Source organism: Didymosphaeria variabile (genome assembly GCF_027946475.1).
Source record: "Didymosphaeria variabile strain IMI 356815 chromosome Unknown scaffold_7, whole genome shotgun sequence".
NCBI classification, from domain to species: Eukaryota; Fungi; Ascomycota; class Dothideomycetes; order Pleosporales; family Didymosphaeriaceae; genus Didymosphaeria; species Didymosphaeria variabile.
The window spans coordinates 2780573-2805120 of NW_026611626.1; the positions used below are offsets into that span (position 1 = coordinate 2780573).

At 53.0% G+C, this 24548-nt stretch overlaps 9 protein-coding genes across 9 annotated transcripts; 4 read left to right on the forward strand and 5 right to left on the reverse strand.

Annotated features, from left to right (window-relative positions):
• Positions 1–409: 409 nt before the first annotated feature.
• N0V89_010085 (uncharacterized protein) lies at positions 410–1180 on the forward strand (the record flags this gene model as incomplete). The annotated part of the gene is made up of 1 exon (XM_056218830.1): positions 410–1180. One exon carries the CDS (start codon positions 410–412, stop codon positions 1178–1180), a length of 771 nt encoding a protein of 256 aa, XP_056068095.1.
• Positions 1181–1672: 492 nt separating this feature from the next.
• Positions 1673–2752, forward strand: N0V89_010086 (uncharacterized protein; the record flags this gene model as incomplete). Its single annotated transcript, XM_056218831.1, has 2 exons — positions 1673–2330; positions 2379–2752. 2 exons carry the CDS (start codon positions 1673–1675, stop codon positions 2750–2752), a joined length of 1032 nt encoding a protein of 343 aa, XP_056068096.1.
• A 1426-nt stretch (positions 2753–4178) lies between these two features.
• Positions 4179–6361, forward strand: N0V89_010087 (uncharacterized protein; the record flags this gene model as incomplete). Its single annotated transcript, XM_056218832.1, has 2 exons — positions 4179–4762; positions 4810–6361. The coding sequence occupies 2 exons, from the start codon at positions 4179–4181 to the stop codon at positions 6359–6361; spliced, it is 2136 nt and encodes a 711-aa protein (XP_056068097.1).
• A 1873-nt stretch (positions 6362–8234) lies between these two features.
• N0V89_010088 (uncharacterized protein) lies at positions 8235–10544 on the reverse strand (the record flags this gene model as incomplete). Its single annotated transcript, XM_056218833.1, has 1 exon — positions 8235–10544. The coding sequence occupies one exon, from the start codon at positions 10542–10544 to the stop codon at positions 8235–8237; it is 2310 nt and encodes a 769-aa protein (XP_056068098.1).
• A 2563-nt stretch (positions 10545–13107) lies between these two features.
• On the reverse strand, positions 13108–13661 carry N0V89_010089 (uncharacterized protein; the record flags this gene model as incomplete). The annotated part of the gene is made up of 2 exons (XM_056218834.1): positions 13108–13526; positions 13589–13661. 2 exons carry the CDS (start codon positions 13659–13661, stop codon positions 13108–13110), a joined length of 492 nt encoding a protein of 163 aa, XP_056068099.1.
• A 943-nt stretch (positions 13662–14604) lies between these two features.
• Positions 14605–16598, reverse strand: N0V89_010090 (uncharacterized protein; the record flags this gene model as incomplete). Its single annotated transcript, XM_056218835.1, has 5 exons — positions 14605–15744; positions 15802–16065; positions 16122–16231; positions 16280–16358; positions 16416–16598. 5 exons carry the CDS (start codon positions 16596–16598, stop codon positions 14605–14607), a joined length of 1776 nt encoding a protein of 591 aa, XP_056068100.1.
• Positions 16599–17685: 1087 nt separating this feature from the next.
• N0V89_010091 (uncharacterized protein) lies at positions 17686–19021 on the forward strand (the record flags this gene model as incomplete). The annotated part of the gene is made up of 3 exons (XM_056218836.1): positions 17686–17784; positions 17837–18065; positions 18192–19021. The coding sequence occupies 3 exons, from the start codon at positions 17686–17688 to the stop codon at positions 19019–19021; spliced, it is 1158 nt and encodes a 385-aa protein (XP_056068101.1).
• Positions 19022–19643: 622 nt separating this feature from the next.
• On the reverse strand, positions 19644–22426 carry N0V89_010092 (uncharacterized protein; the record flags this gene model as incomplete). The annotated part of the gene is made up of 2 exons (XM_056218837.1): positions 19644–21334; positions 21457–22426. The coding sequence occupies 2 exons, from the start codon at positions 22424–22426 to the stop codon at positions 19644–19646; spliced, it is 2661 nt and encodes an 886-aa protein (XP_056068102.1).
• Positions 22427–23118: 692 nt separating this feature from the next.
• On the reverse strand, positions 23119–24423 carry N0V89_010093 (uncharacterized protein; the record flags this gene model as incomplete). Its single annotated transcript, XM_056218838.1, has 3 exons — positions 23119–23487; positions 23616–24145; positions 24201–24423. The coding sequence occupies 3 exons, from the start codon at positions 24421–24423 to the stop codon at positions 23119–23121; spliced, it is 1122 nt and encodes a 373-aa protein (XP_056068103.1).
• Positions 24424–24548: the final 125 nt, after the last annotated feature.

Genomic DNA, 24548 nt, shown 5'->3' on the forward strand with positions numbered 1-24548 from the left:
CGATAACCCAACAGTCTTCCAGGAGTATGCTTTCAAATCATACCCACTGCAGCCACCACCAGTCAATCCAGCTCAAGCCTATCGTGAGCCTGGATCAAGCAATCTCCCTAGTGCTGTGACTAAATCGCCATATCCGCCTATCAACGCTCCACGCGAACCACGGGCAATGCGCTCGATCTTTCCATCGCGTGGTGGAAAAAAGAAGTCAAGATCTTACCCAGGGCATCAAATCGAGGGTCTCCCAAATCCTCCGCAGAATAAGTATCAACAAGCCATTGCGTACGTCGACGGTGTAGTGAAAAGGACAAGAGACACGCTGCTCATCCTGCCGACAGAAGTGGGAGCCGGGCAGCACATAACTGAGGACTTGCGGAATAAACGGGCAGGATCGACCCTCACCCCTTCGAAAATGGCTCCGCCGTCTCCTATATTGCAAGATCTGCAGTCAAATAGAGAAGGCGGCTTTTTCTCCATCACCCCTGGACTTCGCGATGCAGAGCGTCGACAATCTACGATGGCTCATCACGCTTTGCGCGCTGCGCAAAGCGAACAGGCAGTTGAATTACAGGAGTCCTACGACAAGGACAGCTCAGCAAAAACCTCCGACGCGCAGGACCTAGTTGAGGCTATGCAAGGCCTCACAATCTTTTCTGGGTTGAGGCCTGGGTCGCGCCAGTTTCCATTACCTCCTTTTGAAGCATCCGTCCCCTTGGCGAAGCAACACGTCAACGATACAGCTTGCACTACATTTGCCAATACAGATGCCCAAGTTGATAGAGTAAGCCCAAGAGCACCAATCAAGGATGATTCTCGCAATCATCGAGAAGCCTTGCTTCCCAGGGAAGTTGGCGACAACGACAAAATTCCGTTAGACAAGATTGAACACGACAATGAAGTCACTGAATATATCACTGAGAAGGGCAATGCCTCAGTAGCGCTTCCCGAGTTCCCCACAGAGCAAGATGCACCTCAAGTCTTATTCCAGCTAGTTGAGTGGCCTGCCAAACTTACTGACTCAAGGGAAGATTTCGAAGATCTTGCCCTCGACAACCTGACACCAGACAGCCCGGCATCATCCATCAAGTCTGCAAGCTCAGACGATGACTTTGAAAGGGTCACTGCGGAGAGACATGAAACGCGACGAAATGGCCAGCCTAGTGCATGGATAAGTTGGATCTAGGGAAAAATTTGATTTTTGCGCTTTCACACATTGTCTATTATTGTTGACGGAGCATCTGTCTTGTATACTAGGCTTGGGATCCATGAACGCAGGAGATACACCTAATCGAGCTATTTTTAGCAAAGGCACTACATAGCCATATATATGTTTTGTATGCTTGAGCATCTCAGTTATGCAAATTAGTGGTGCCAATCCAGATTTCGAAACTACGTGAATTTCCAATCGCGGGTCTAGTCTTTCACTCTCCTTATGTTTGGCCTCAGCTCGCAGCGGCAGCAGCACGCGCCCCTATAGCAGCACGATAGCTCCTAGTTCACCCTTGGCCAAGTCCCAGAATCATTACCTTCATAAATTTCTAAGAAAAACTACGCAGCCACACCAACTCAACTCCGGCTACGCCATCTCCGAGACACCTATTGAACTCTCGAACGAATAACACAGTCGCCTCGAGCACTCCACCACTGGGTCACACCCCCTCTCGCAAACGCCGATATGGGTGTCTGGCATATGGCCAAGGTCGCCGTCAACGTGGCCAAGTTCGCCGCCACAACCGCCCTCGACCATATCGAGGGCAAAGAAGCTCCGCCGAAGTACAAGCTTCATCCCGACAGTGCCTACCTAGGCAACAAATACTATTCGACAGACACTCACCTAGCGCCTCAGACCACCAGCTCACGTGCAGCTGCCTATTCCCGTAGACCCGCTGCCCCGGTCGCCTTGCCCTCGCTTGGAACCAGTCCTTCAGATTCGGACAAGAAGCAGACTCCGTCCACTAACTTCATGAAACCACACGTTCACATCGGGCGAACCCCCGTTCACACACCATCACTGAAGCTGCTCAAGGAGAAGTACACTGTGCTGCGGCATAGTGACCTGATCGACGACGATATTATCGACGAGACCGTTGGAAGGGATCGCGACTTGTACTGGGTTATCAAGGGTGCCGTCGTGTTGATGGTCAAGGAGCGCTCGGAAGCGGCATCTACGCCTCCTAAAGCACGCAAGCAAAGCTCGAAGGAAGCAGTGTATGGAGCGTCTATACCACCCCACAAGACTTACAAGAGCTCGAAGGAAGCGACTAAAGAGGCAATGAAGGCGGAAGACGGTGGTACGACGTCCAGCAACCCTCTTAACAGTCCCAGTGTCGAAGGTAAGTTGCCCCTTGCTTCTAGCATTCGATTTACTCACGTGTACATAGACTTCTTCGCAGGCATCTTCGATATCGATCAGTGCGACCGCATTGACGGACTCCCTCCTAACCCCTTGGCCAAAACTCCTCATGACAGCCAAACGGCACCTTGTACCGCTGCCGATAAACAGGCCGCCCTCCATCCACTGGATCACATCCCCCGGAACGAGCTAGTGATCATCTTCAGACACGACACCAAGGAGCTATTCGTTCGCAAACCTGACGGCAAGCTGTATCCGGTCATTTGGGGGGTTCGCGCGATTCGTTCACACCTGCGAGGGGGTGATGACGCCTCGCCTGTGGTAGGCGATGTGAAGTTCACGAATGTTGAAGGGGAAATGGACGTGGATGACGAGGGGTTCGTGGATGTAGAGTATGTGTGAAGGAAGTGCGCGCTAGACATGGTATGTGCGGTAAGGCATCGAAAGGGTAGTAGAGCGGTTTTTGAGTACGGTCGCTTACGCAAGAAACTTTGCAATTCGGTTTCCGCAAGGTATGAGCTATCGAGTACACGCGGCTTGGAGAGCGCTTTGAGATAGAAACGGCCGGAGCTTTTGGGTGAACTCATTTGCGGTTCCAAAGGTAACCGGGCGTGTTTATTCGGGTGCTTGTTGGACCGTCAAGGCTCCCGTGCGCGAAACGTGACTCGGGTGTGGTTGCTTCACGTAAGTGCCTCAGATGGCGGACGTATTCCATGAGTAATGCCATCGCTTCTGATGAGGATAATCTGAAACTTGAATGACAATGCAATATGTCTATTTTCTTACTTCAATGCTGCGTATACGTCACTTTGGCAGCGTTGATTGAGTGCTGTTCTGTCACAATGTCAGCGTTTGTAGACAACGCAATCGCAAACGATACGTATATACTGAAGACGAATTCCACTCATCGATGTATACGACTGTTCACACAGACTGAGGTCGCATCACTACAACATTAATTTGTTAAAATATCGCTGCGCATCAACTTATCGTTTGCGGCAGGATGATGGTCGTGGAGGACCCGTACCGAAGCCCACAATGTGATGGAGCCTATTACCCACCTGAACTTGAGTACTTCCCAGACGGAAATTATATCGCACTGCGTCAACGGTGTCGACCTTGCTTGCCGACCGAGCTACCTGCGGACCTGTGGAACAAACCTGCTTTGATCGATTACGACCATTGGGCGAAGGTTCACTCTAAGCTGAGACAACAAGGTATGGGGAGACCACAGTAGGAGTAGCCATATAAGCTGACACGAACAGGCGTGGTACTACCTTGTGACTTCGAGGACGGATGGAACATGCGTAGCGAGGGGAGAGGTGCAGCCATGGAAGCCGCCAATCACGTTAAGTACACAGCTGAAGAGGGGGAGGAGTACGAAGTAGAGCGATCAGAACTATCGTTTGTGGACGTAGAGGCCTCGAAAAGTATTCAAACATCCACGGTTACACCTCTTTTACAGAACTTTGGACGAAGAGTGATCGGATTCTTTACTATTATTGCGACGGGGCGGGCCTGAGGTGACGAGAAGGTGAAATGAAGGAGTTGTAAAGAGAGTACAACAAAGATCAAGTGGTACATTGCTACCAGAACCTGAGAGATGCTGGTTTAGTCGATAACGCTACTACAATACAACGTGCAATGAATTTTTATGATGGGAAGCTCAAGAGCGTCAAGTGCTCTGAAGGATGCGCGTGCATCAGCCACACACCAGCCACCATGACGTCGCGCAACCCACGCGTCCCGCATTCACAGCATCAACGACATCCGCAACTAGCACGCGTCTATCCAAGCTGTCGTCTGCCTCCGCCATGCTCCCCGGACCATGTCGAGCCCATCCCTAACTCCCGCGCAAACGCACGCTCTCTTCGACATCCTGGTCCACCACCAGCTCTATTCGGAGATTGAAGCTTTTAAATACCCCAAGGCTATCGAGCAATATGGGTTCCCATTCCGCAAGGCCGATGGCGTGCAGACGACGTCGCCTTTGCTCCAGAGCATGCTGAATAAGTTTGTGCTGCGGCTACCGGGTCTGAAAAGTGTCGCACTGGATTTCTGGCAAGACAAAGTGCGCGTGCTGGTCAAGAAGCTAGGCGATGCGGAGCTCTCCGAGAGCTACGACAAGGGATCTATAGGCGCAAGAAAGGCGTTGGCGACGGCGATAAGCAGCTTGCTGGAATATGTGGCAAGGGGCATGCTGGGCGGATATCCCGTGGGCAAGCGGAAAGAGGGCAAGAAAGAGTACGATACAAGCAAGCCGGAAGACGTCTTGCAGGCTTGGGACGATGGGATGAGGGAGCTGATCTACGGTGACCTTCTAGATGAGTTGTTCGAGACGGTTGCGAAGTCGGACAAGCTGGAGCAGCACTCCAGTTTGGTCCAGGCGGCGCACGAATTCATTCTGTTGAAGTGAGTCGCCTCAATTTTATGATGGTAAAGCGTGCTAATATAAGCAGCCTTGCATCATTTCTCCACCACGTCTTCATCATGTCACCCGACGGCCAATATCTCCTCCGTCTCCTCGAGAATATACACCGACTCATTCCATACATGATGATAAGACAGACACTGCGTGTAGGAAATGCGGCAACAATGGTCAATGGCATGGTCCGGCTAGTCCTCGCGAAGCTCTCGGTGACCGCCGTGACCAATTGGATAGGGCTTACCAACAACACAAACGACGGCATGAACCTGATGCAGCAAATCATGTCCACGGTCATGGCGTGGGATACGTCAGAGTTCCAGAAGCGCGCCCAGAAACTCGAAAGCTGCAAAGATCCGCCTAAGAAGGAAGTCTTCAAGGCAATAAAGGCATATGTCTACTCTTCAAAGGACAAACACGATGCCGCGCGCAACATATCGCTAGAAGAATCAAAGTCCATCGTCGGCGTCATCCTCGAGACTTCAGATCCACCTATAGATCCCGCTTCTCTCAGCGAACATCAGCACACTGTAGCGATGGAATACTACAGCAACTACCTCTCGATCCGCGACCGTGAAGAGCTCACCAAGATCCTCTGCAAGCTCCAACCCGACGTCTTGACCTCTGCTATGAAAGATCTCGTCGCAGCATTTGACCCCGTCATTCGCGCCGTGCACAACGCCGTCGACCTTTCGGGCACAGTCTACGACGCGGAAGTATTCCTCACCGACCTGGTCAAAGTGTCAAAGCCTAAGAAACCCTCCGGCACAGGCAGCAGGCCGAGCAGTCGCGCAAGCTCGCCTGGCCCGAACGGTCCTGCTAGCATTAGTGATACTGCAAAGGACACACACAATCCTACCGTCGAAGACTACGTCCAACTTTTAAGGAAGCATATGCCCTCTTCCCACAGATTTCTCCACCAGATCTGCAAGAACGCGCCTGACCTCGCGAACCAGTATCGCGAGTACGCGCAATCCGTCCTCGCCGAATTCCGCGTCGACAACTCGCCCACCGAAGAACCCACCGCCCACGGCGCCGGCAACATGACTCTTCCCCTCCAATCGCTCTTCTCCACCCTCTCGACCGAAAAACAGGACCAATTGAAGAAGCTGCTCGACAAGCACGAGAAGCACCTCCAATCGCTAAAGAAGACTTCGCAGTCAAGGTTAGAAACAATAATGTCCTCACACACCACAGCCTCCCCTTCAAAACCAAAACACAGCCCTGGCAAAGGCACAACCCACGGGCCCGGCATGTACCTCTCGCGCTGGCACTCCCTCCTCGATAGCTGCTACATCACGCCCGCCACGCTGCACGGCCCCGTACGCCGCGGCTGGGAGGTCAAAGGCGAGCTTGACGGGAAGGGGCTTAAGACGTCTACCGTCATCAACGGTGTCACGCACAGGCGGCTGGGCAGCAGAGACCGGAATCAAGGGTTGAATATGGCGGATGGGACTGGTGATGCGGTGGAGAGACGAGAGAGGAAGAGAGATGGGCTGGAGGAGGATAGGGTTAGGGAGGTGTGGGGAAGTATGGAGATGGGGTGGGTGGGAGTTTGTAAGGGGTTGGAAGTTATGGGTGATTGATCGCATCTTCACTGTTCTCTGTAGAAAGGCTGGGTCGTGGGGATCTGAGGGATGGCGTGGAAGATGCGCATTGGCTAGTGCGCATCATCAGGTCTTGCATGGCCTGTTACGTACATTTGCCCTTTCGAGGCAATTTGCATGCATTATGAAAAGAAACGTAGATTATTGCCATGTTCTATTGTTAAAAGTTGTCGTTCGCAGTGTCCGCTTGGTTGTCAGAAAACGTGGCGGTCAGAAGTGCGGAGTTGGCGTTCAGCCTCACATTGACCAGATCAGGTCAGCTCGCTTGAGATAGTTTATGACTGATTCAGATGGAGTATGCAAGGCGGATATGCGGCGGAGGTGGGTCAGGTGGGGTATGCGTGGTGGTGCAGTGACGGTTAGACGGGTCCAAGATATAGTTTACGATATGGAGTAGGAGAATAAGCAGATCGACAGAGCAATGTGGATACCTCTCTTAAAACGTCAGCCTACAAGCGTTGCAATTTGGTTAGATTTGGGCTAGTGAGGGCCCATTCTGCATCTATGGATTCGAAATGTCTAATGTGCCAACTGTGTCGGAAACCTTACGTTATGTGAGCAGGTTCGGGATACTTCTACCTATACGACAATTGCACTTCCATCATCTCAAACTGTAATAAATGCTTCTTCCGAGAACATCCTACGGAATTGAATCGCCACAAATCATCGCTCTCCCCTACATACACGGCAGCAAGCCCCAAAATAAATCCGCATCGAAACACATCATCTTGCCACCGTTCACCACGGACTTTGCTCAAGCAGCCAGCCATACGAATCGCCTCACACATGGCCCACATCAAACCCCATGTATTCATAACCTGAGACGGAACATTTACTCCACTTTCTGACCGTGCATATCCGATACCAAGGTCTCGTTTAGCCCCCACGAGAAGGATGCGGACATTTAAGATAAGGTACGGACTTGAAGGATCGTGCATGCATAATCGCTTGCATGCATGCTGCGTCCGATGGAACTTGACGTCGATATACATAGTGTATTGATCGTCCAAGTAGCAAATAGAGTACGTCTCCGCCAGATCATTCCGGACTTTGCTAAGAACGATGCAGATAATCTCAACGACCTCAATTCATAGGCGACGTCCATTTTTAGTGCTGGACGCAGCTACAGATCTATCGTGTGTCAGTTTTACTCGTGAGGTTCAGTTCCAGCACGCTGATTGTCTGGGCAAGGTGGGAATAGCGTGCCTACCTGGACGCAAGAGGACGCTCGCTCCAGATAGACCCTCGACCCTCGTTACTACTATGATTTGACCAATGGGAGCCCATACGTCTGCCTTCCAGTCTGATAAATTCTACACCATTGCACCAACCATGTAAAATTACATGTACCCTTCCCTCTGCAGCCTTGCGTCCGTAGAACGACTACCCTTACCCCACACCACACAAACGCCAACCCTCGCCCTCGCCCTCGCGCTACGTCAACCTCCGTCACCCTCCGCTCCACCCTCCTGCATCCGCATCCGCATCCGCATATCCACCCTTTCCAGCCCACTCACCTACGCGCCATACTAACACTCCCCGGAAGCACTTCTCGCACCCCCGCACACTCTCCTCATGCATCCCATAAACTCCAGTCCCAAAGTCTCGAAAAGATTTTCTAATTGTGGTGTTTTGGTAACCTTTGGTACGGAACTCCGGAAGCGCTCGCCTCGCGCACTCGGCGTGGAAACGCTGCGGTTCCGAGATGAAATGAAACGGAATGACATGGGCGGGCCGGGAGATCGGCGCGGCGACAAGAGGAGAGAGAGGGCATCGATCGATCAGGCGCGGGTGAAAATGACCGGGCGTGCAAGGGGAATGGCTGTCGAAGTAGGCGCTGTGCCCCAGGTATCTACCTGTTTTTGTAGGTGCGGCATTGCTTTACTTCTCCGGGAGCTTGGGCCACGGTTGATGGACGACGCACTCGAATCATCATATCATCGCTGGGAATGACCAGAAACGAAACGCCTCGCGTCGCCTCAGTCGACCATAGATCTCCCATTTTGATTCTCTCATAGTACGAGGTGAAGTGAATTATATCCGTGTAAACTTGTACAAGCCTTGTCCCGCAAATCATACTGTTCGTAAAGTGCAATGGTATCTCTCGCCGCCGTGAATGCAAGCCCCGAGCAAACCAAACGCCGTATCCGGACCAATCCAACCCACCCAAAACAGACATAACTAACATTCTACCACTCACCACATGTACATCTTCTCCGGCAACCGCCCCGGTCCACCACCCTGAACCCAACCTCCCCTGCCCCCACGCCACACCCTCCACGCTCAACGTCCACGCCACGAGCACAAGTCTCGCAACATGAACAACAGTCTGCACGTCCAAAGGCAAGCTCCCCTTCAGCACGTCTTCAACCTGTCTGCCCAGATTATGCACCGGAAACGTAGAACTAGGTCTTCCGCTCGCCTGTCCATCAGGCGACGCCGTCCCAGAAGAGTCGTTGTCCGAGAGTCTCGACCTCCGACGCGTGTCTTTCCTTGAGACGCTCGAGTTGCGCTTGCTTGTAGAGTCAGGAAGGATAGTTCCCCCGATGAGATGCGCAGCAACGGCGTCTTCGTACGAGCGCTCCATCTCGGCCTTCAGACCGTCTCGCACGGCGGCTAGAACATCCGCGGGACGCATGTCGGGGACGAGAGCCATGAGGCGTTCCAGTAGGGTAGTGTAGCGGCTCATGCGCGCGACTTTGTCCGCGAGCGCTTCATCTGTGAGGGTGCCCCTGGCGAGTCTGGAAAGTCTCTCGTTGACGCGGAAGCGGAGGTGGGCGTTCGTGTTTTCGAGAAGAGGTCCGAAGAGCTGGAGGTGGGGAGCCTGGCGGTGGACTTTCTCGACGAGAGCGTCTAGGCGCTGGAGGAGGCGGCCTGGGACGAGACCGCCGGATGCGACGAAGCGGACGGTTTGGATAAGAGGGATGCTGGCGAAGGGGGTAAAGCCACCTGTGAAGACAAGGTCGCCAACGGCATGGAGGAGGCGGGATGTGGAGTTTGCGCTTTTCGAAGGGGCCAACGCGTGGAAGTTTGGTGCGCGGGCGTTGGGAAGACGGGCAAGGAACTGGGAACCTTTGGTATCGGCGCCGGTTGGCTGAAGATAGAGAGACTCTCCTGTTTTCAAGCGCGACAGTGTATCGGGAGTAATCAGGATGCTGTTGATGGTCTTGCGGTCAGACGCGAAAGGTAGCGAGCCAGATGCAAGATGCTTAGCGTGTAAGGTGGAGTAGCCTGAGCCTTTGGCTGGAAGTTGAGAAACGTTCCGCTTGTTTGATGCCAGTGATATGTGATATGATCCATCGCTTGTCGCCGTTGCCGCGATCGAAACACCGAGTGCCCCCTTATAGGTATTTGCCCAGGTATCGCATTTGTCGTTCTGAGCATCGAGGCTGATATCCACTGGGCTCCCTAGTACAACCGACAATGCCGCGAGTTCGTGGCCCGTCACTGGAACTGACGTGTGTCCTTGAAAGACAAGCGCGTGCTGCAAGTCTTGGTCCCACAGTGTATGTACAGGTCCAGGACCACCAGCCTCGAACGGTAGACTGTTGGAGAGAGACACAAGATTCGGTGATGATAACTTCTTGACGGACCGTGTTCGACCGATACCTAGATCTCCCAAATCGATCGACTTACGAATACCATCGACTGACTTCCGCGATGCTCGCTTGGATAAATCTGGCCGCCTTGGTGGTGATGCACTGACCGACTGTGTCCGCTGCACCTTCTTTGTTGACGTAAGGAACTTGTTGATCTCTGAGGTGTAGGTTCCACGTTCAGCTACGGGGCGGTTGCGCAGCTCATGCGCAAAAGCATCGTATACATCCTGAAGGGAGAGCTCGCCTGGCGTACCATGCTGAACATGCTGTACGTTGAGTAGTGAGGAGGAAAAGATGCCTTCGTCTCCTGCTTTGATGATTCCTGACAGAGTCGGCACCCAGTGTCCACGTTCCTTCTTCGGCGCTGAGAACAACTTGACTGAACGGGCTCGCGAGAGGAGGGATGTCTCTTTCTGTACTGGGTCAACAGACCGTTCGCCATCAGTTTCCGGTCGGTCCTTGGAGGACTTGTGGCTCCATAGAAAGCGTGCTACGACGACCATGATGAATAGGAGCACAAGGCTGGATATGAGGCTCGCTGCGATAATCTCTCGCTGACGCATGGAGGGCGAGCGTGATTTTGTATTAAGTAGTGAATGGTCGCTGGGGTCCTCGCTAATGGTGGACCCCAGTCCATGACGTCCAATCGGACCGCGAGGAAGGCGCGAAGTCCGACCAAAATTGACAAACCCTGGCGATAGAAAAGGACGGCCTCCACGGTCCAGAAGGCTGCCATGCTAGTTCTGACGGGAGCGAAAGCCTCCTAATGACGGAGGGTCCGAGTGATTGGGCGCATAACAGCAGGCGCGCTGGCTGGCGTGAAGAAGACTAGCAGAACATGGGACGAATGGCTCGGATGCGCTCGCCAACTGCACGAAGAGCAGTGCAACAACGAGCAACACCTCAGCAATGACATCGGCTGCACATTCACGCTGGCCAGGACAGAGCCCAGATCGCGACCGTGCCCCCATTCCTAGAATCGTATGCATCCTTCTCCGTTGTTCTCTTTGGACCCTCGATGAGTAAGGCATCATTTCAAAGACTCGGCGATATACCGCAAGTGGGCCCGGACTCCGAGTACCCGCATACCGAGACGATCTCTTTGTTGCGGCCTGCACGTTTTGACAGGCGGTAGCTCTGGACCCGTACCCGCCGCCAGTGAAAGCCTTCCTCTGCGGTGGTCCTGGGAATGCGCTTGTCCTCCAGGCATCACACCGCATCGCATCCGTGAGCCGTCGCGCGAATAAGTTTCACCCAGGGCAAATCATCGACGCGGGGTCCAGATCAGATAGGCATATGACAGCATATTCAGGGCGCCCACATGGTAGTCCCGCATGCTGAGATCAACATGATTAAGTCTTACTGCTTTTCTGACAGCTCTTAGCTGGGGTCTTTTAGCGGTCGTTCGCGCACCAGCGCCTGCCCACCAAACCGAAACATGACATTAACCACGCTGTTGGTACCGGAAGAAGATATGGTTCCTCAGCAAATCAAAAATATCCGCCCTTCAAGATCTGCACGCAGCCAAGAGTCAGAACCTTTTTTTCTCTTTTGGTTGTAAGGTGGAGCCAAAGTCCGACAAACGCCGAGCAAAAGCTTATTTTCGACAAGCGCCTGACCACGCTTATGAATGCCTCCGAAAAGCTCGTGACTGCGATGCATGCCTTCCAATCAACCCTTGTATCTTGTGCATCTTCTTCTGCGTAACGAGCAGAGGCAGCGGGTGCTCGAAGATCATCTGGGCCAAGGTACGGCTTGAATACATGGTCAGACAGCGCTTAACCCACGTGGAATACGCTTCGCTACCCTCACTTGGGCGGGTGTATGTGAACATGATTACAGGCGTGCGTGCTGCCGCCGATCCAACTACACACACCCAGTAGAACACGCCCACCATGTTGTTCCACGAGTCGCCCGTGTTCGTCCGCTCTAGAGCTTCGTAGAGCGACTCAGTGAGGCGTTTGGTCGGCAGACCCTCTTCGGCAACGGACGGCGCGGCGCACACGACGGCGTTTTGTGCGGGATCGGCCGCTACTGAGAAAGGAAGGCATGTGATGATTGCTGACATGTATATAAACGCTGTCAAGCGGCATGCCTCGTAGATCCAGTCGTTCGTAGTCGGGAGGCCAGGTGTGTAAGCAGAAGGCATTGAAGCCAATTTGGTGCGGGATTGAGCCACTTTTGCATTGTAGTTGTCTGAGAGAGATTGAAGCCGGCTCTTGTCGACTTCGTTTCTTGCATCGCCGATAGTTGACAAGCTATCACTATAAGCGAGGAATACGTCGGTCAAGTCTCGCACGTCGCAGAGTAGATTGTAGGTATGCTTGGAGCATGCAGGATCGGTGACGACGGATCGCATTTGCTCGCGCGGGCAGTAGAGCGGGGACTCAGGCAACGCCATGGATTCGTCGACTGGAAAGTCGGGTGCCTGAAATTCACACAATAGAGGGTACGGAGCCGATTCACAGATGATGGGTACATGTCCGCATACACTGTTGCAGGTAAGACAACGTTGACGCCTTCGAGCAGCTGGAGAGAACTTACATTGCAGTAGCCATACCAACCGTGTCGAAGGTGGCAGGTAAGTCCAGCTTCCCTCTAGCGGCCATGAGCCTAGCGATGCCTGCCATATGAATGTCCAGCGTCTTCTCATTGCAGCTCCAGGTTTCACCCATGAGTAGATGCATGATCACCATGATAGTATCGTCGCGACACATTGTATCGGCGTGACGAAGACGCTCATTGATCCAACCGATGATCTCAGCCTTGATGAGAATGGTGCGCCTGCTCTCTCCACATATGCCATCAAGCATATCCCGCCAGGTAGATGACATAATCGTGGAACTGAGTAGTATATGCGGGTGCGCTAGCATAGCCGGCACCCACCTGGCTAGGGTTTGTTTCGACACGAAGATGCGGTTGCAGTTGCGGACGAGCTTGTTAGAGTCAAGTTCTGGAGTGGAAAACTTGGGTATGACTCGAAAGGGGTCCATGGTGCCGCCAATGCATGAATCCGTGAGTCTTCTGGCCAGCAGTTGAAGCAATATCGCATCTCTTTCCTTCTCCCATTCGATCACGCGCTGCGCGGCTCTGTTTAGCGGTATAGCCATCGTTGCCTTTCTGTAGCTAGGCGAGTAGGGCAGGCACCATTGCGGCATTGTAGGGCGTCCATGACGCATCGACATCCGCATCGTGGCCTTGCGAGATCCACCACTCGTCTGCATGCGATTGTGAGTCGTGCCGGGGTAACAGGACAACGTCGTCGTCGTCGTTGTTCTGTCCTGCGGGGACCACGCGCTCCACCGGCTGCGCGCGCGAGCGTTTGACCTGGGTATCCTGATTCTTCTTGTTCTGCTTCTTCTGCTCCGTCGATTGGTATCTGTACTGGATCATAGCCTGAGACCGTACGCTTCGCTTCGCCTTCTCGCCCTTGAAGTCGGATGGGTCGGTCGCAGTGACGAATTGCAGCTGGGGAGGGCCTTTGCGCTGTCGCGGCTGTCGACGCACCCGCGTCTTCGATTCATTTTGGTCTGTTGAGTTGGCTTCTGCTATCCATCAGTCTCGAGCTACGCCGCGGGGTTGCTACACCGCTCGAACTCTCACGTACCTTTGTTCTCCGCGGAAGCCATGCTGGAGGATTCTATCCATCGCAGCGGACGAGACGACGACGGCTCCGGCATGGCTTAAGAGAAGCAAGCAACTCCCGCACATGCATCTTCGAGCGACGTCGTACAGTTGAGGATAGTCTAACGTAAAACTTGCCGTGCGGGTCGAGGTCTCCTCTCCACATTGCCAGGATCGGAACTTCAGCCCTGCATGCGCGTGCTTGGCCGGCACATGCGTGACATTCGCCGCCACAACGATAGCATAACCTTGTGCAATTATCCAGCTACACTAGAGCATCCATCACCGTGGTTATAGTAGACGAGCAGGAGCAGTCGTGATGACGGATAACTCGGTGCAGCGTTGATCCGTACCTGGGCGCAGCGTTGATGATCAGGCGAGCCTTGGGGTGGGACGCGCCTTCCCTGCCACGGTTAAATCCACCCTCCCCTCACAGCTGCTTTGGTGCAGGTGCAGCAGCCCTACATGTTACGCCCGGCGGATGCGACACTGCATTTATTGCAAGCTACGCGGCCATGGATCTGAAGGCCTGGAGCTGAAAGATTGACCAGGAGACACTTATTTGCACCTGAATGCGAAGTCTGCATGTCCAGATCTGCCGCCGGTGACGCGTATCAAACATCCGCATATGGCTGCCAGTCCATCGTTACAACACTGGAACCTGGATAACGTTGCACTGTTCGACTCTTCGAATTCGGACATCAGTCCCAATGTTACAGGTATACAGATTCAACCAATCTTCACCTTCCGAATGTAGTAATCGATTGAGAATGTTCTGGCAGCACGGTATTCGTCAAGTGCACTGTTTGAAACTTCGAATCTAGTCCTCAGTCTGACATTGCGCGTATACATCGGTACACGTATACATCATTTATTCAGTATGCGGCTCTTGGAAAAAGCATTCTTCACCTTCCGAACACAGTAATCAATCAAGGAAGTTACGCAGCACAATATCAAATTGCTATCACTCTTCGGCCGTTACATATCCAGCATCCCCACTCACTGCCACGAACTACTCACCGCCGCACTAGCCTGGCACTTCGGCACCGTATACACCCTATTCGGATCCTTCTCCCACGTAACCGCCCCTCCACTCGCCACCTTCGCAAACTTATACTGGATGGTAGACCCCGGCGTCAACGCCAACGACACCGTCCAGATCGGATTGCTCGAAGTGTAGCTCGCGGCTGAGAGTGCCGGGCCGCTAGCAGGTGTCCAGTTGCCGAGCTGCGTGGTGTTTCCCGCCATGCGGATGGTGTCGCCAAACGCTGTGGTTACCTTCTCGGTGAACGTCACTGAGACAGATGTCGGGCATGCCGTCGAGGTTGTCTGCAGGGTCGTGAGCGTGGCGGAGGGAGAGGTGGTGGATGGGACTGACGTGGAGGTGGCGCCCGAGACCAAGACAACGGGTTCACCGTTGGTGATTTGGAGGCAGACTTGGCCGTTGCTGTCGGCGGTAACGGTTGCGCCGTCGCCGTAGGTGTTTGTCCATGCTCCGTTCGCCTTTTGCGTGTTGAAGCAGTGCTGTGCGCTGTAGCTGCCTCCGCCGTTTGAGGTCAGGACAATGAGGTTGCCGTCGGCGCGGCTCCATGCGTATGCCTGGTCTGCGACGTACAAGTGGGTGTGATCGTCGCCTGCTAGGCCGCCAGCGGCTTTGCGCGCGCTGTTGAGCTTTGCGATGGCTTGGTAGAGGTCTCCCTGCGTGTTGAAGTTGGATCGCCAGAGGTCCTCGCGGTTAGCGGGATCGGCACCTCCAGAGTAACCTTGTTCAGTGCCGTAGTATACGATTGGGATACCGCGGGAGAGAATCACGAAGGCGAGGGCGTTCTTGAGCAAGGTTTGATCGTTCTTCACGTTCAGCCAGCGAGGGTTATCGTGGTTGTCAATGAAGGTACCTAGAGCAGCGGGATCCGGGAAGGACGAGCTGACCGTGTTGATCATGTCGACCAGTGATTGGGAAGAGCCCGTCTGCTGGTAGAAGGCGTTCAAGGGATAGTAGACGGGGTAGTTCAACAGTCCCGGCATGGTGTTTGCATAACCCGAGACGTACGAAGGGCTACCGTCAAAAACCTCGCCGATGGTGTACACGCCGGCGGCGGCGGAGAAGGGGGTCCAGAATTCTTTTTCGACATGCTTTACCTGTCTTGAGTGAGCAAAACCGATTCAGTGGCTTCTCCAGCGCCATCTGCTACATACCGTATCGATTCGTACTCCATCAAAGGAGTATTCGTTCACAAGCCACTTGATCCAAGTTTGGTACAGTGAGCGAATGGTGGGATCCTGAGTGTCCACGTCCGGAAGGTCGGCGATCTCGCAGTTCTCAACGCTGCTCTGGTTGGAGTAATCGATGTCGCAAGCAGCGTGGTACGAAGACTGCTGGTTCAATGGCTCGGGGCGGTTATCCGAGATTGCACCTTGGCCCATGTGGTTTGCTACGACGTCTACCATGATATAGATGCCCTGCAAGTTTGATGAGTATGTGATGACACCATGATCACTACGATGATGAGTCTTACCTTTGAATGAGCGGTGCTGACAAGGCTCTTGAGGTCGTCGGCGCTGCCAAGGTTCGAGTTCACGGAATACAGATCTTGAGCCCAGTAGCCATGATATCCGCCAGCGCTGTCTGTAGCCACCGTCAGTCATCGACCGTGAATGGGTAGGGTATCCGTACTTGCAACAACGGGAGTAATCCAAACGGCGTCGAAGCCCGCGCCTTTGATGTAGTTGAGCTTTGATTCGAGGCCTTTGAACTATTGTTGATATGGTTAGCATATTTAAGTGGAGATGTTGGGATACGCTGGACTTACGGTGCCTCCACAATAGTTCCCCAAGTTGCTGCATGCAGAACCTCCAGTATCACTGTCGCTTCGAGCAATACGGTCAGTGAGGACGAAGTAGATGCTCCTAGATTTCCATGCCGCCGTGTCCGCTGCAGAGACAAGAGAGGCGGCCTGGAAGAGCAATGAAATAATCAAATGGAAGAACAACATCTTGCTTGATCTTGAAAAGAAAGGTAGGGCCCGGCAGGAGAACTTGGGTTGAAGTCCGTTTTGCACCAGGCTCGTGCCTATTCTTATAGAAGTCGTTGCCCTACCTACAGGCGAAGCCTCGTTTCATAAAGGATATTATCTCCGTAGTATGGTTGTGACCCTGGGCGCGGCGTTCCGTATCGGGCAAGGCGCAGCAAACATGGATGCACCAATGACATTCCATAGCCATGCCTGTCTTCTGACCGACAAAACACGTACCTGAACGGTCAAATTACCAAATTAGGAAGCTGCAGAAGCTTGAGAGAAATGTTTCGCTGCATGCTGAATGATGCACTTTCCCCGGATTTGAATCAATTGCCGCGATCGACAGGGCTAACAGCCGAGGCATGGAGACCCCAGAATCTTCACCATCGCGAAATGCTCACATATGCCGCACGCGCCTTACCCGGGGCAGTAAGCACTGCATTAACTACACCGGCTCTAAAGATGAAAAGGCTCCTAGAAGGTTGTAGGCTCGGAGTACTGTGTAAGTGGCTTAGCGGACAGCAATTTCCCGGTTTTGGACCCATCTGGGGCTTGGCCCCGCAGCGTAACACATGGATTTAATTAAGGAGCGGCCCGCTCGAAACTAAATGCGATCCTCGTGATGTGATCTTTGGCCTGTAAGAACAATTCCGTTCCGACTCTTGTCCAATCGCACATGCTTGTAAGGCATCGTTTCGAAGCAAATCCGACTCTCGCCCAATAAACCAGGCTCGTGGGACCGTTTTGCTCGAGACTGCGATCGTGACGACGAAGATCTTGAAGTCGTTATTCTCCGCATCGTCTTCACCCGCTAAACTGGCTATTACCCCGGAAAGAATTCGAACCCCGACATTGAGCCAATGGTCGTTGAGGTCGAGAGACAGCATGAGATTCCAGGACTCCGGACGTTGAAGTGAATTATGCTCACATGATCCTTTGACTGAACAGGACAATCGACCGAAGACGGTTGTGTATATATCTTGTGAGTTCAGAGTCGATATGGCAAGAGCGACATCTTCAAGTTGTTCGCATCTCGAAGTTTCAGAGAGATCATCTTAACAATATGCTTTCTTCGCTTGTTCAGACCTTGGCTTTCGCCACTTCGGTGGCCGCTCATGGTTACCTTAGTTCTCCAATGAGCCGGACGGGTTTGAACGCTCAGGTGTGTACCGTATCCAAGAGGATGCGATCGAATTGTACTAATGAAGAGACAGGCTGGAGTGGACACTTGCCCCGAGTGCACGATCCTGGAGCCAGTCACTGCTTGGCCTGATCTTGACTCTGCCCAAGTGGGTCGAAGTGGGCCGTGTGGATATAATTCCCGAGTCAGTGTAGACTACAATCAGCCTGGTCCGAAGTGGGGATCGCAGCCAGTCATCACATACAACGCTGGCGATGTGGTAGATGTACAGTGGTGTCTCGACCACAATGGTGACCATGGAGGTATGAACCCTTCTGTAATCTTACAATGCATGAACACCGGATTGCGGCTTGTACCAATCCCTAGTGTCCTAATTTAGACTAAGGTGTTTGAGTACCCATGAAAAGCAATGACTGACGGTGAAACAGGCATGTTCACTTACCGAATTTGCCAGGACCAGGCCCTGGTGGACAAATTCCTCGACCCCTCGTACCTACCTACGGACGCAGAGAAGCAGGCTGCTGAAGACTGCTTCACGGCGGGCGAGCTCAAATGTACCGATGTTGCCGGCCAGACGTGCGACTACAATGCCGACTGTACCTCCGACCAAGCGTGCTGGCGTAACGACTGGTTCACTTGCAAAGGGTTCCAGGACACCAAGTGCCAAGGTGTAGACAACGCGCCGCTCAACTCGTGCTACACGAGCATTGCCGGGGGCTACACTGTCAGCTCGAAGATCAAGATTCCGAACTACACTTCCAACCACACGCTACTTTCCTTCAAGTGGAATTCTTTCCAGACTCCGCAAATATACTTGACGTGTGCCGATATCGCCATCGGGGGTTCAGGAGGCTCGAATCCCGCCCCAAGCTCAAGCTCGACCAAAACGGCTACTGCAACGGCAACGGCAACCAAGACGACCTCAAGTGCAGCCTCGACGGCAACCGGTGGTGCGGTAGCGGTGACCTTCAACGAGAAGGCCACGACATCCTACGGCCAGACGATCAAGATCGCGGGTTCCATCTCCCAGCTCGGCAGCTGGGACTCGTCGAAGGCCGCAGCGCTATCGGCTTCTCAGTATACCTCGTCGAACCCGCTCTGGTCGGCAACCCTTAGCCTGCCGGCAGGTACAAGCTTTGAGTACAAGTTCATTAAGGTTGAGTCGAGCGGATCGGTCACGTACGAGTCGGGTGACAATAGAAAGTACACCGTTCCCACGACCGGCTCGACTGTGACGGTTGAGACCACTTGGAAGTGAGTCGATGCGGCAATGGTATATGAGGCTACGCCGACGATGAATGAGTGATGAGTCATAAAACGCAACGAGGGGCGGCATTTCTCTATATCTTTATTTCATTAGCATGCTCTTCTTCTCGAGGAACGAACTGTGTGCGACGGAACACATGATAGGGTATGGCCATCGTGAATTCTATAGTTTTTGTATATGCAAACCATGTTAAAATTGCCATTGAGACTGAGCTGCGCCTTGATGCAGGATTGAGGTCAAGTCGTGGTTGATGTGACTGCTGGAGCGACTGAGATTAGGATCCACATAAAAGGGGAAGCGGCCAATCGGCGGTCGGTGTACCGGCCTTCCGAGCAGCACGTTACCAGTACTTTCGCTCTCTTCAATCCTACAACTTCATGGCATTTCAAGAGCTATTGAAAACTGTTGTATCCGATTTTTACATGTGAGATTATGCATACGAGCCGCGTGATATGCTCCAAACTTGCGCTTAGGCATGCCTGGAAAGACCCTTCTACGCGAAAAAGGACACTCCTTCCACTCAATTACAAGGCAGTAGTTCTCATGTACTCGGGTCTCATTCCCATGTAACGGAGTGGTATGAAAACATTATTTGACGTTGCAGTATGACGTATCAAAAGAAGTTTCGCATCTCATCCCACACCTGCTTCAGCTTGCTCGGAGTCTTTTTCTTCGCTGGGCGAGATTGATTTCCCAGAGTTGCCCAATATGGATCTGTTCGGGACCTCAGCATAGGCGCCCGCTGCGAAGTCACGACAGATGACCCTGGCTGTGTTTTCCCACCATTGCCGAGCAAGCCACCAGACGATATTGATCTAGCGTACAAACGCGTTCGCGGCGCATCTTGCGGTTGAGTATTAGGATGCGCTGCTGCATTTCGAAGTAGCGTGGTCTTTTCCTGCCGTACCCCTCCTATGCCTACGACACCGGGTTGTGGGTCCTTTGGTGGCACCTCCGGGCGGGTGTCCTCCGAATGCTGACCTCGCCATTGTTCTGGCCTGCCACTCCTGTGCTTCCTACCGGAAGGTGTTGGGCCTGCTGGTCTGCCGGGTGTCCGTATAGCTGAAAGTGTGATCCGCTCTTCTGCATCAGAAGGTTCTTTCAGTATCGTTTCGGCTCTTCCAATGCCCGCTCCCGATTCTTTTATTTCCTTCAACGCATTTTGGAAAAGTCTCCCGGCAGAGTCCAGTCTTTCTGGCTCTTTTGCCTCATTCGACTTATCCGTAAGATCTGAAGTAGACAGCGACCTCCTTTTTAGTCCTGGTCTCGCCTTATACCTCGTCTCAGCCGTCAAATCCGGTTCCAACAACGCATCGTAACTCAGCACCCTCAGCAAACGCCCTTGCACCATTGGCCCCCTACTCGCCCTGATCTTCTCCATCTTAGTCAGGCGCTTACCCTTCCCAAGGGCCTGATTCACTCTCTCCTCGCGTTCGAGCTGAAGTCGCATCTGGAACATCTCCCTATCTTCTGCAGCCCTCTTCTTGATCCCCAACTCCGTGCCTACCAACTCTCTCAACCCTGCAAATTCTTCCTGGTCAAGGAGCACCATAAAGTCCTCACGATCGACGCTATCAGAACCAAGCACGTTGTACACAAGGTGCGTCAGCAAGGCATCGGTGTACACGCTATCTCTGAGGCCCCCGCCATATCCCTCCCAGATCGTCTCCACATCTTCCATAGTCAATTTCCCCCCAGGAATCTTCTTATCGGTGAGAAAGTACTGGAGGCGGCGCGCGTCGGCGTACAGCCCGAAGATATTACACGCGCGAATGGTCTCGATGTTTGCTTCCAGGGAGGGTGGGGCGTGGAGCTGGAAGTGAGGTTTCGTGATGGTGGTTGTGCGCATGCAGCAGCGGCGCATGTAGCGGACTATGCGCAGTATGGCGGTGGCGTCGACGGACCTCTCTGGGAAGATCAGAATATTCTTCTCCCCGCCATCCTCTGTTCGTAGGTCAGGTTGCAGACTGTAGTCCCGAATGAGGCGGGCTAGGTGCTGTTCACCACAGAAATGCTTCAACATTTCTTGGGACACGTTGGTCAGGAAAGGGTCGCTATGCGCTTCGACGCGAAACTCCACCGTTGGGCCTTTGAGTAGCGTCTTGAGGAATGCTTTGTCAGTCCAGCACGAAAGGTTGTAGAGTGTCCAGGTTTCGCGGTCTTGCTTTTCCAGCGGGTTGCGGTTATCTGCAGCATTGCGATGTAGCGGTGGCGACGCGGGTCGCACAGCTGGGCCTGGCGTTGCCGGCCGGGCTTGCGAGGTGGTGAGAGTCTCCTTTGCTGTTCCCCTGATATCCTGTGATGCTTTCTTTCGTCTAGGCTGAGACAATGAATTATTGGAGGAACTGATGCTCGATCCCAAAGTTGCGAACTGCGATTGCGGCACCGCATGTCCGGCGGACGATACCGTCTTTTTTTTTCGTTACGGTCGACGACTGATTCAATACTCCTGGTCCCGGATTCCTGGTCTACAAGATCTTTCAAAAGTTCTCGCGTCGCTTCCAACGTGGTGGTAGGTGTCTCCGGCGCAAATTCTGCGGCTATAGGAAGAGATTTCCTTCGGATAAGAAATTTTTGTGCGCCATTATATACGGGTTGCGTGTGCTGGGGGTTCTGATCGACCGAATATTTTCGCTGCCGCAACTCCGGTTCATTGCTGTTCTTGCTTACGTTGACGACTTTTGGCTCTTGGTTCTCCGAATCACCTTGATCAGCCCTGGCGACATGCTTCGCAACAGAGACAGTCGGCGTATTCAAAGCCGCAAGAGCACTACCTCGGAGAACAGGCAGCTCATCCTCTTGTGTTGGCGATTCGGCAATCGACCTGAGGCCTGCAACCTTTTGGGTCTCTACGGAATGTTCCGCTGTTTCGCCAGGGTCATGATCCAGCTTTTGGTCAAATGCATTCAAATCGGGCCTTTCGACGTTCACTATGACTTCGCGTCTCAGTACCGGACTCCCGCTTGGATGTGTAAGTTCGCCTAGCCTCAGTCTATCTTCGTCAATATACTGAGGGAAGGAAAGTCGAGGTGGCGTGTCTGGTACAGCTGAATCACTCAAGACATACGTTCCAGGATTCGTTAAATGGTTTAGATGACGCTCGGGAGACAGCTCGGAAACTGCAGCAGAGCCTGGTCCGCTCAAACCTAGTGAAAGACGATTGTCGATAGGAAGTGGCACCTCACCTGGGCCTGGTTCTTCATCGTCGAAAAACTTGAACTCAGCAAAAGCATTTGGTATCGCTGGAGTGTCTTCACGGGTATGCTGATTCGCTGGATTGATACCTGCAGTAGTACGAGTACTACGTGTGCGACGTTGTCCGTGTGTAGGCCGTGCATGCGAGAACTGCTTGACTTCGGACTGCGGACGCTTGCGAGGCTGGCGTGATCCCTCCATGATGGTCGCGAAATATTTATAGCTGCGGAAAGGCAACTTACGATGGAGGGGCCGGAGTATATACGACCTTTCAAGGTGCGCTGCATCGTGAATGCCACGCTATCGTCAAACGCAGCTTATGACCGACAGAGCAACACGAGATGCTGGATGTGATGGTCAGTCATAACTGACGGTCACAAGTGGCCGTAATTGAAGCTCCCGGTTTACATTGCCAGATTCACGTAGAGCAGACGACATACGAGGAAGCTGCATTCACGTTTGCTTGACGTTGAAGTGACTTCTTTACCTGTGAGCTTTATCCTTACTCTTCCCGTTCCGATTTTCGTGGCTTATCAATGTAAGCGTCGAAGATCGCGTCTATCGGTCGGCCATTTGCTCCTCATTACCATGCAAACAAGTTCTTTCCTTAGCAAACCTCAGAAACCATGCCTGTCACCCTGATTGAGCATTTTCCTTCCACGCTATCACAAGACGAAAAAATCCTCAGGGCACTTGGGAGTGCTTCGGAAGTCTCAAAAGTGGGCCACGTGGTACCCGCTGTACTCGTTCTCCAAATCGCGCTTGGTGCGAAATGCTCGCATAGGGCCGTTGGGATTGATGACACCAATCTCCAAAGTGGGATGGTTGTCTATGCGTGTGTCAAACTCCAACATCAACTATTCATGACTCAGTGACTTACTAGCGTGGCTAATTTAGTGGATGCCAGGGTTCACATTCTTCTCCTCGATGCCATCAATCTGCGCGACCGATTTCACCATACCGAAATCACCCGAGATACCGCTAGGCTCTTCATATATCGCGAAGAACGGCATGCCATTTTCGGCGTATGTTTGAGCACAGATGGGCTTGGAAGGTGGTGGATTGCCAGTGACGACCTTGTACGCGGCCGAATTCAGAATCTGCACGTTGAAGACAGTGGTTCGGTCGGAAAGCCACTCGTTGCTGTAAGTGTCTGCGTGAATGGCTTGCTTGATCTTCCCACCAGCAGCAATACTCATCTCGCGAGGCAGTGGCCCAGTACCACCACGTCGAAGCGTCAGGATAAGATGCATTTCATCACCCTAGTAGATTTAGCACATAGCCCGTCATAGGCTGGATCATTCAGGTTCCAAACCTTCTGTATATTTTAATCCTTCAGTGGGCGGCCATCTGTATCACTGTTAGCTCGTGCATGTTGGGCAATGCAAACGTACTGACCTTCAAGTTGTTGTCTAGCGAAGATCAAAGCTTGGAGTTCCGGTGGGATGCCTTCCTTGTGCTGAAGACGAACCTTGACGTCTTCAACGGTCTCTTCCTGAAACACTAGGAGTGGAATGATCTTTCCGGTAAGTGTCTTGACCTGAATCGAAATGTCACCAGGCCCAAGAAGCTTGCGTGCAAGATGTCGATAAGGCTTGCGTGGAGTCACCTCAATCTGGATACCACCTGCCGCATCCTGACCCGTGACTTGCATCTCGACAGAATGGCCACTACCAAAAGGCATAGCGACGAACTGACGTACGGTTCCATCGGAATCGGCAATCCCGTCAAGCCAATTCTGTTTTGGAACGACAAGGTAGTCCTGCAAGGTGCGGTCGCCGCGTTGAAGCTGTTCCTGGCGAGTAGCATTGGTCTCGATGGCAGGCTCCCCGGACATGGCATTGACCCCGCCAACGTACACTTTGATATGGTACTGCAGCTTACTCAAGCAACGGAAGTTGATCCACATCGCCTCGGACTCTATGTGATATCTGCAGTCATTCACAATACGCACTTCTGGTGTCATAAGACTCACGATGCATTGGAAAGAATAGTCCGCCCTTCGCAACCATGGCTTCTGTCATCTTGGTCGCGTGTTGAGACACCTTTTGCAGCGGAAATTTTCCAAGCGATGGAGGCAAGTAAGAGACTTGCTGACCATTATCGGGTACACGGATCGTACGCTGAAACGAGATGCGCAAGTCCTTGTGGACACAAACCACGTCGTCGACGAGCTCGCAGCTCAGAGCGCCTGTCATGATGGCTGTTTGCTTGAAGTCTTCATGTGCAGACTTGTTTGCACGCGAGAGAGACGGAGTTGGTCGAAAGGTTTATGGATCCGACCAGCAAGAGCTAATCGAGGGCAGAGGTGTGATAGGAGCAA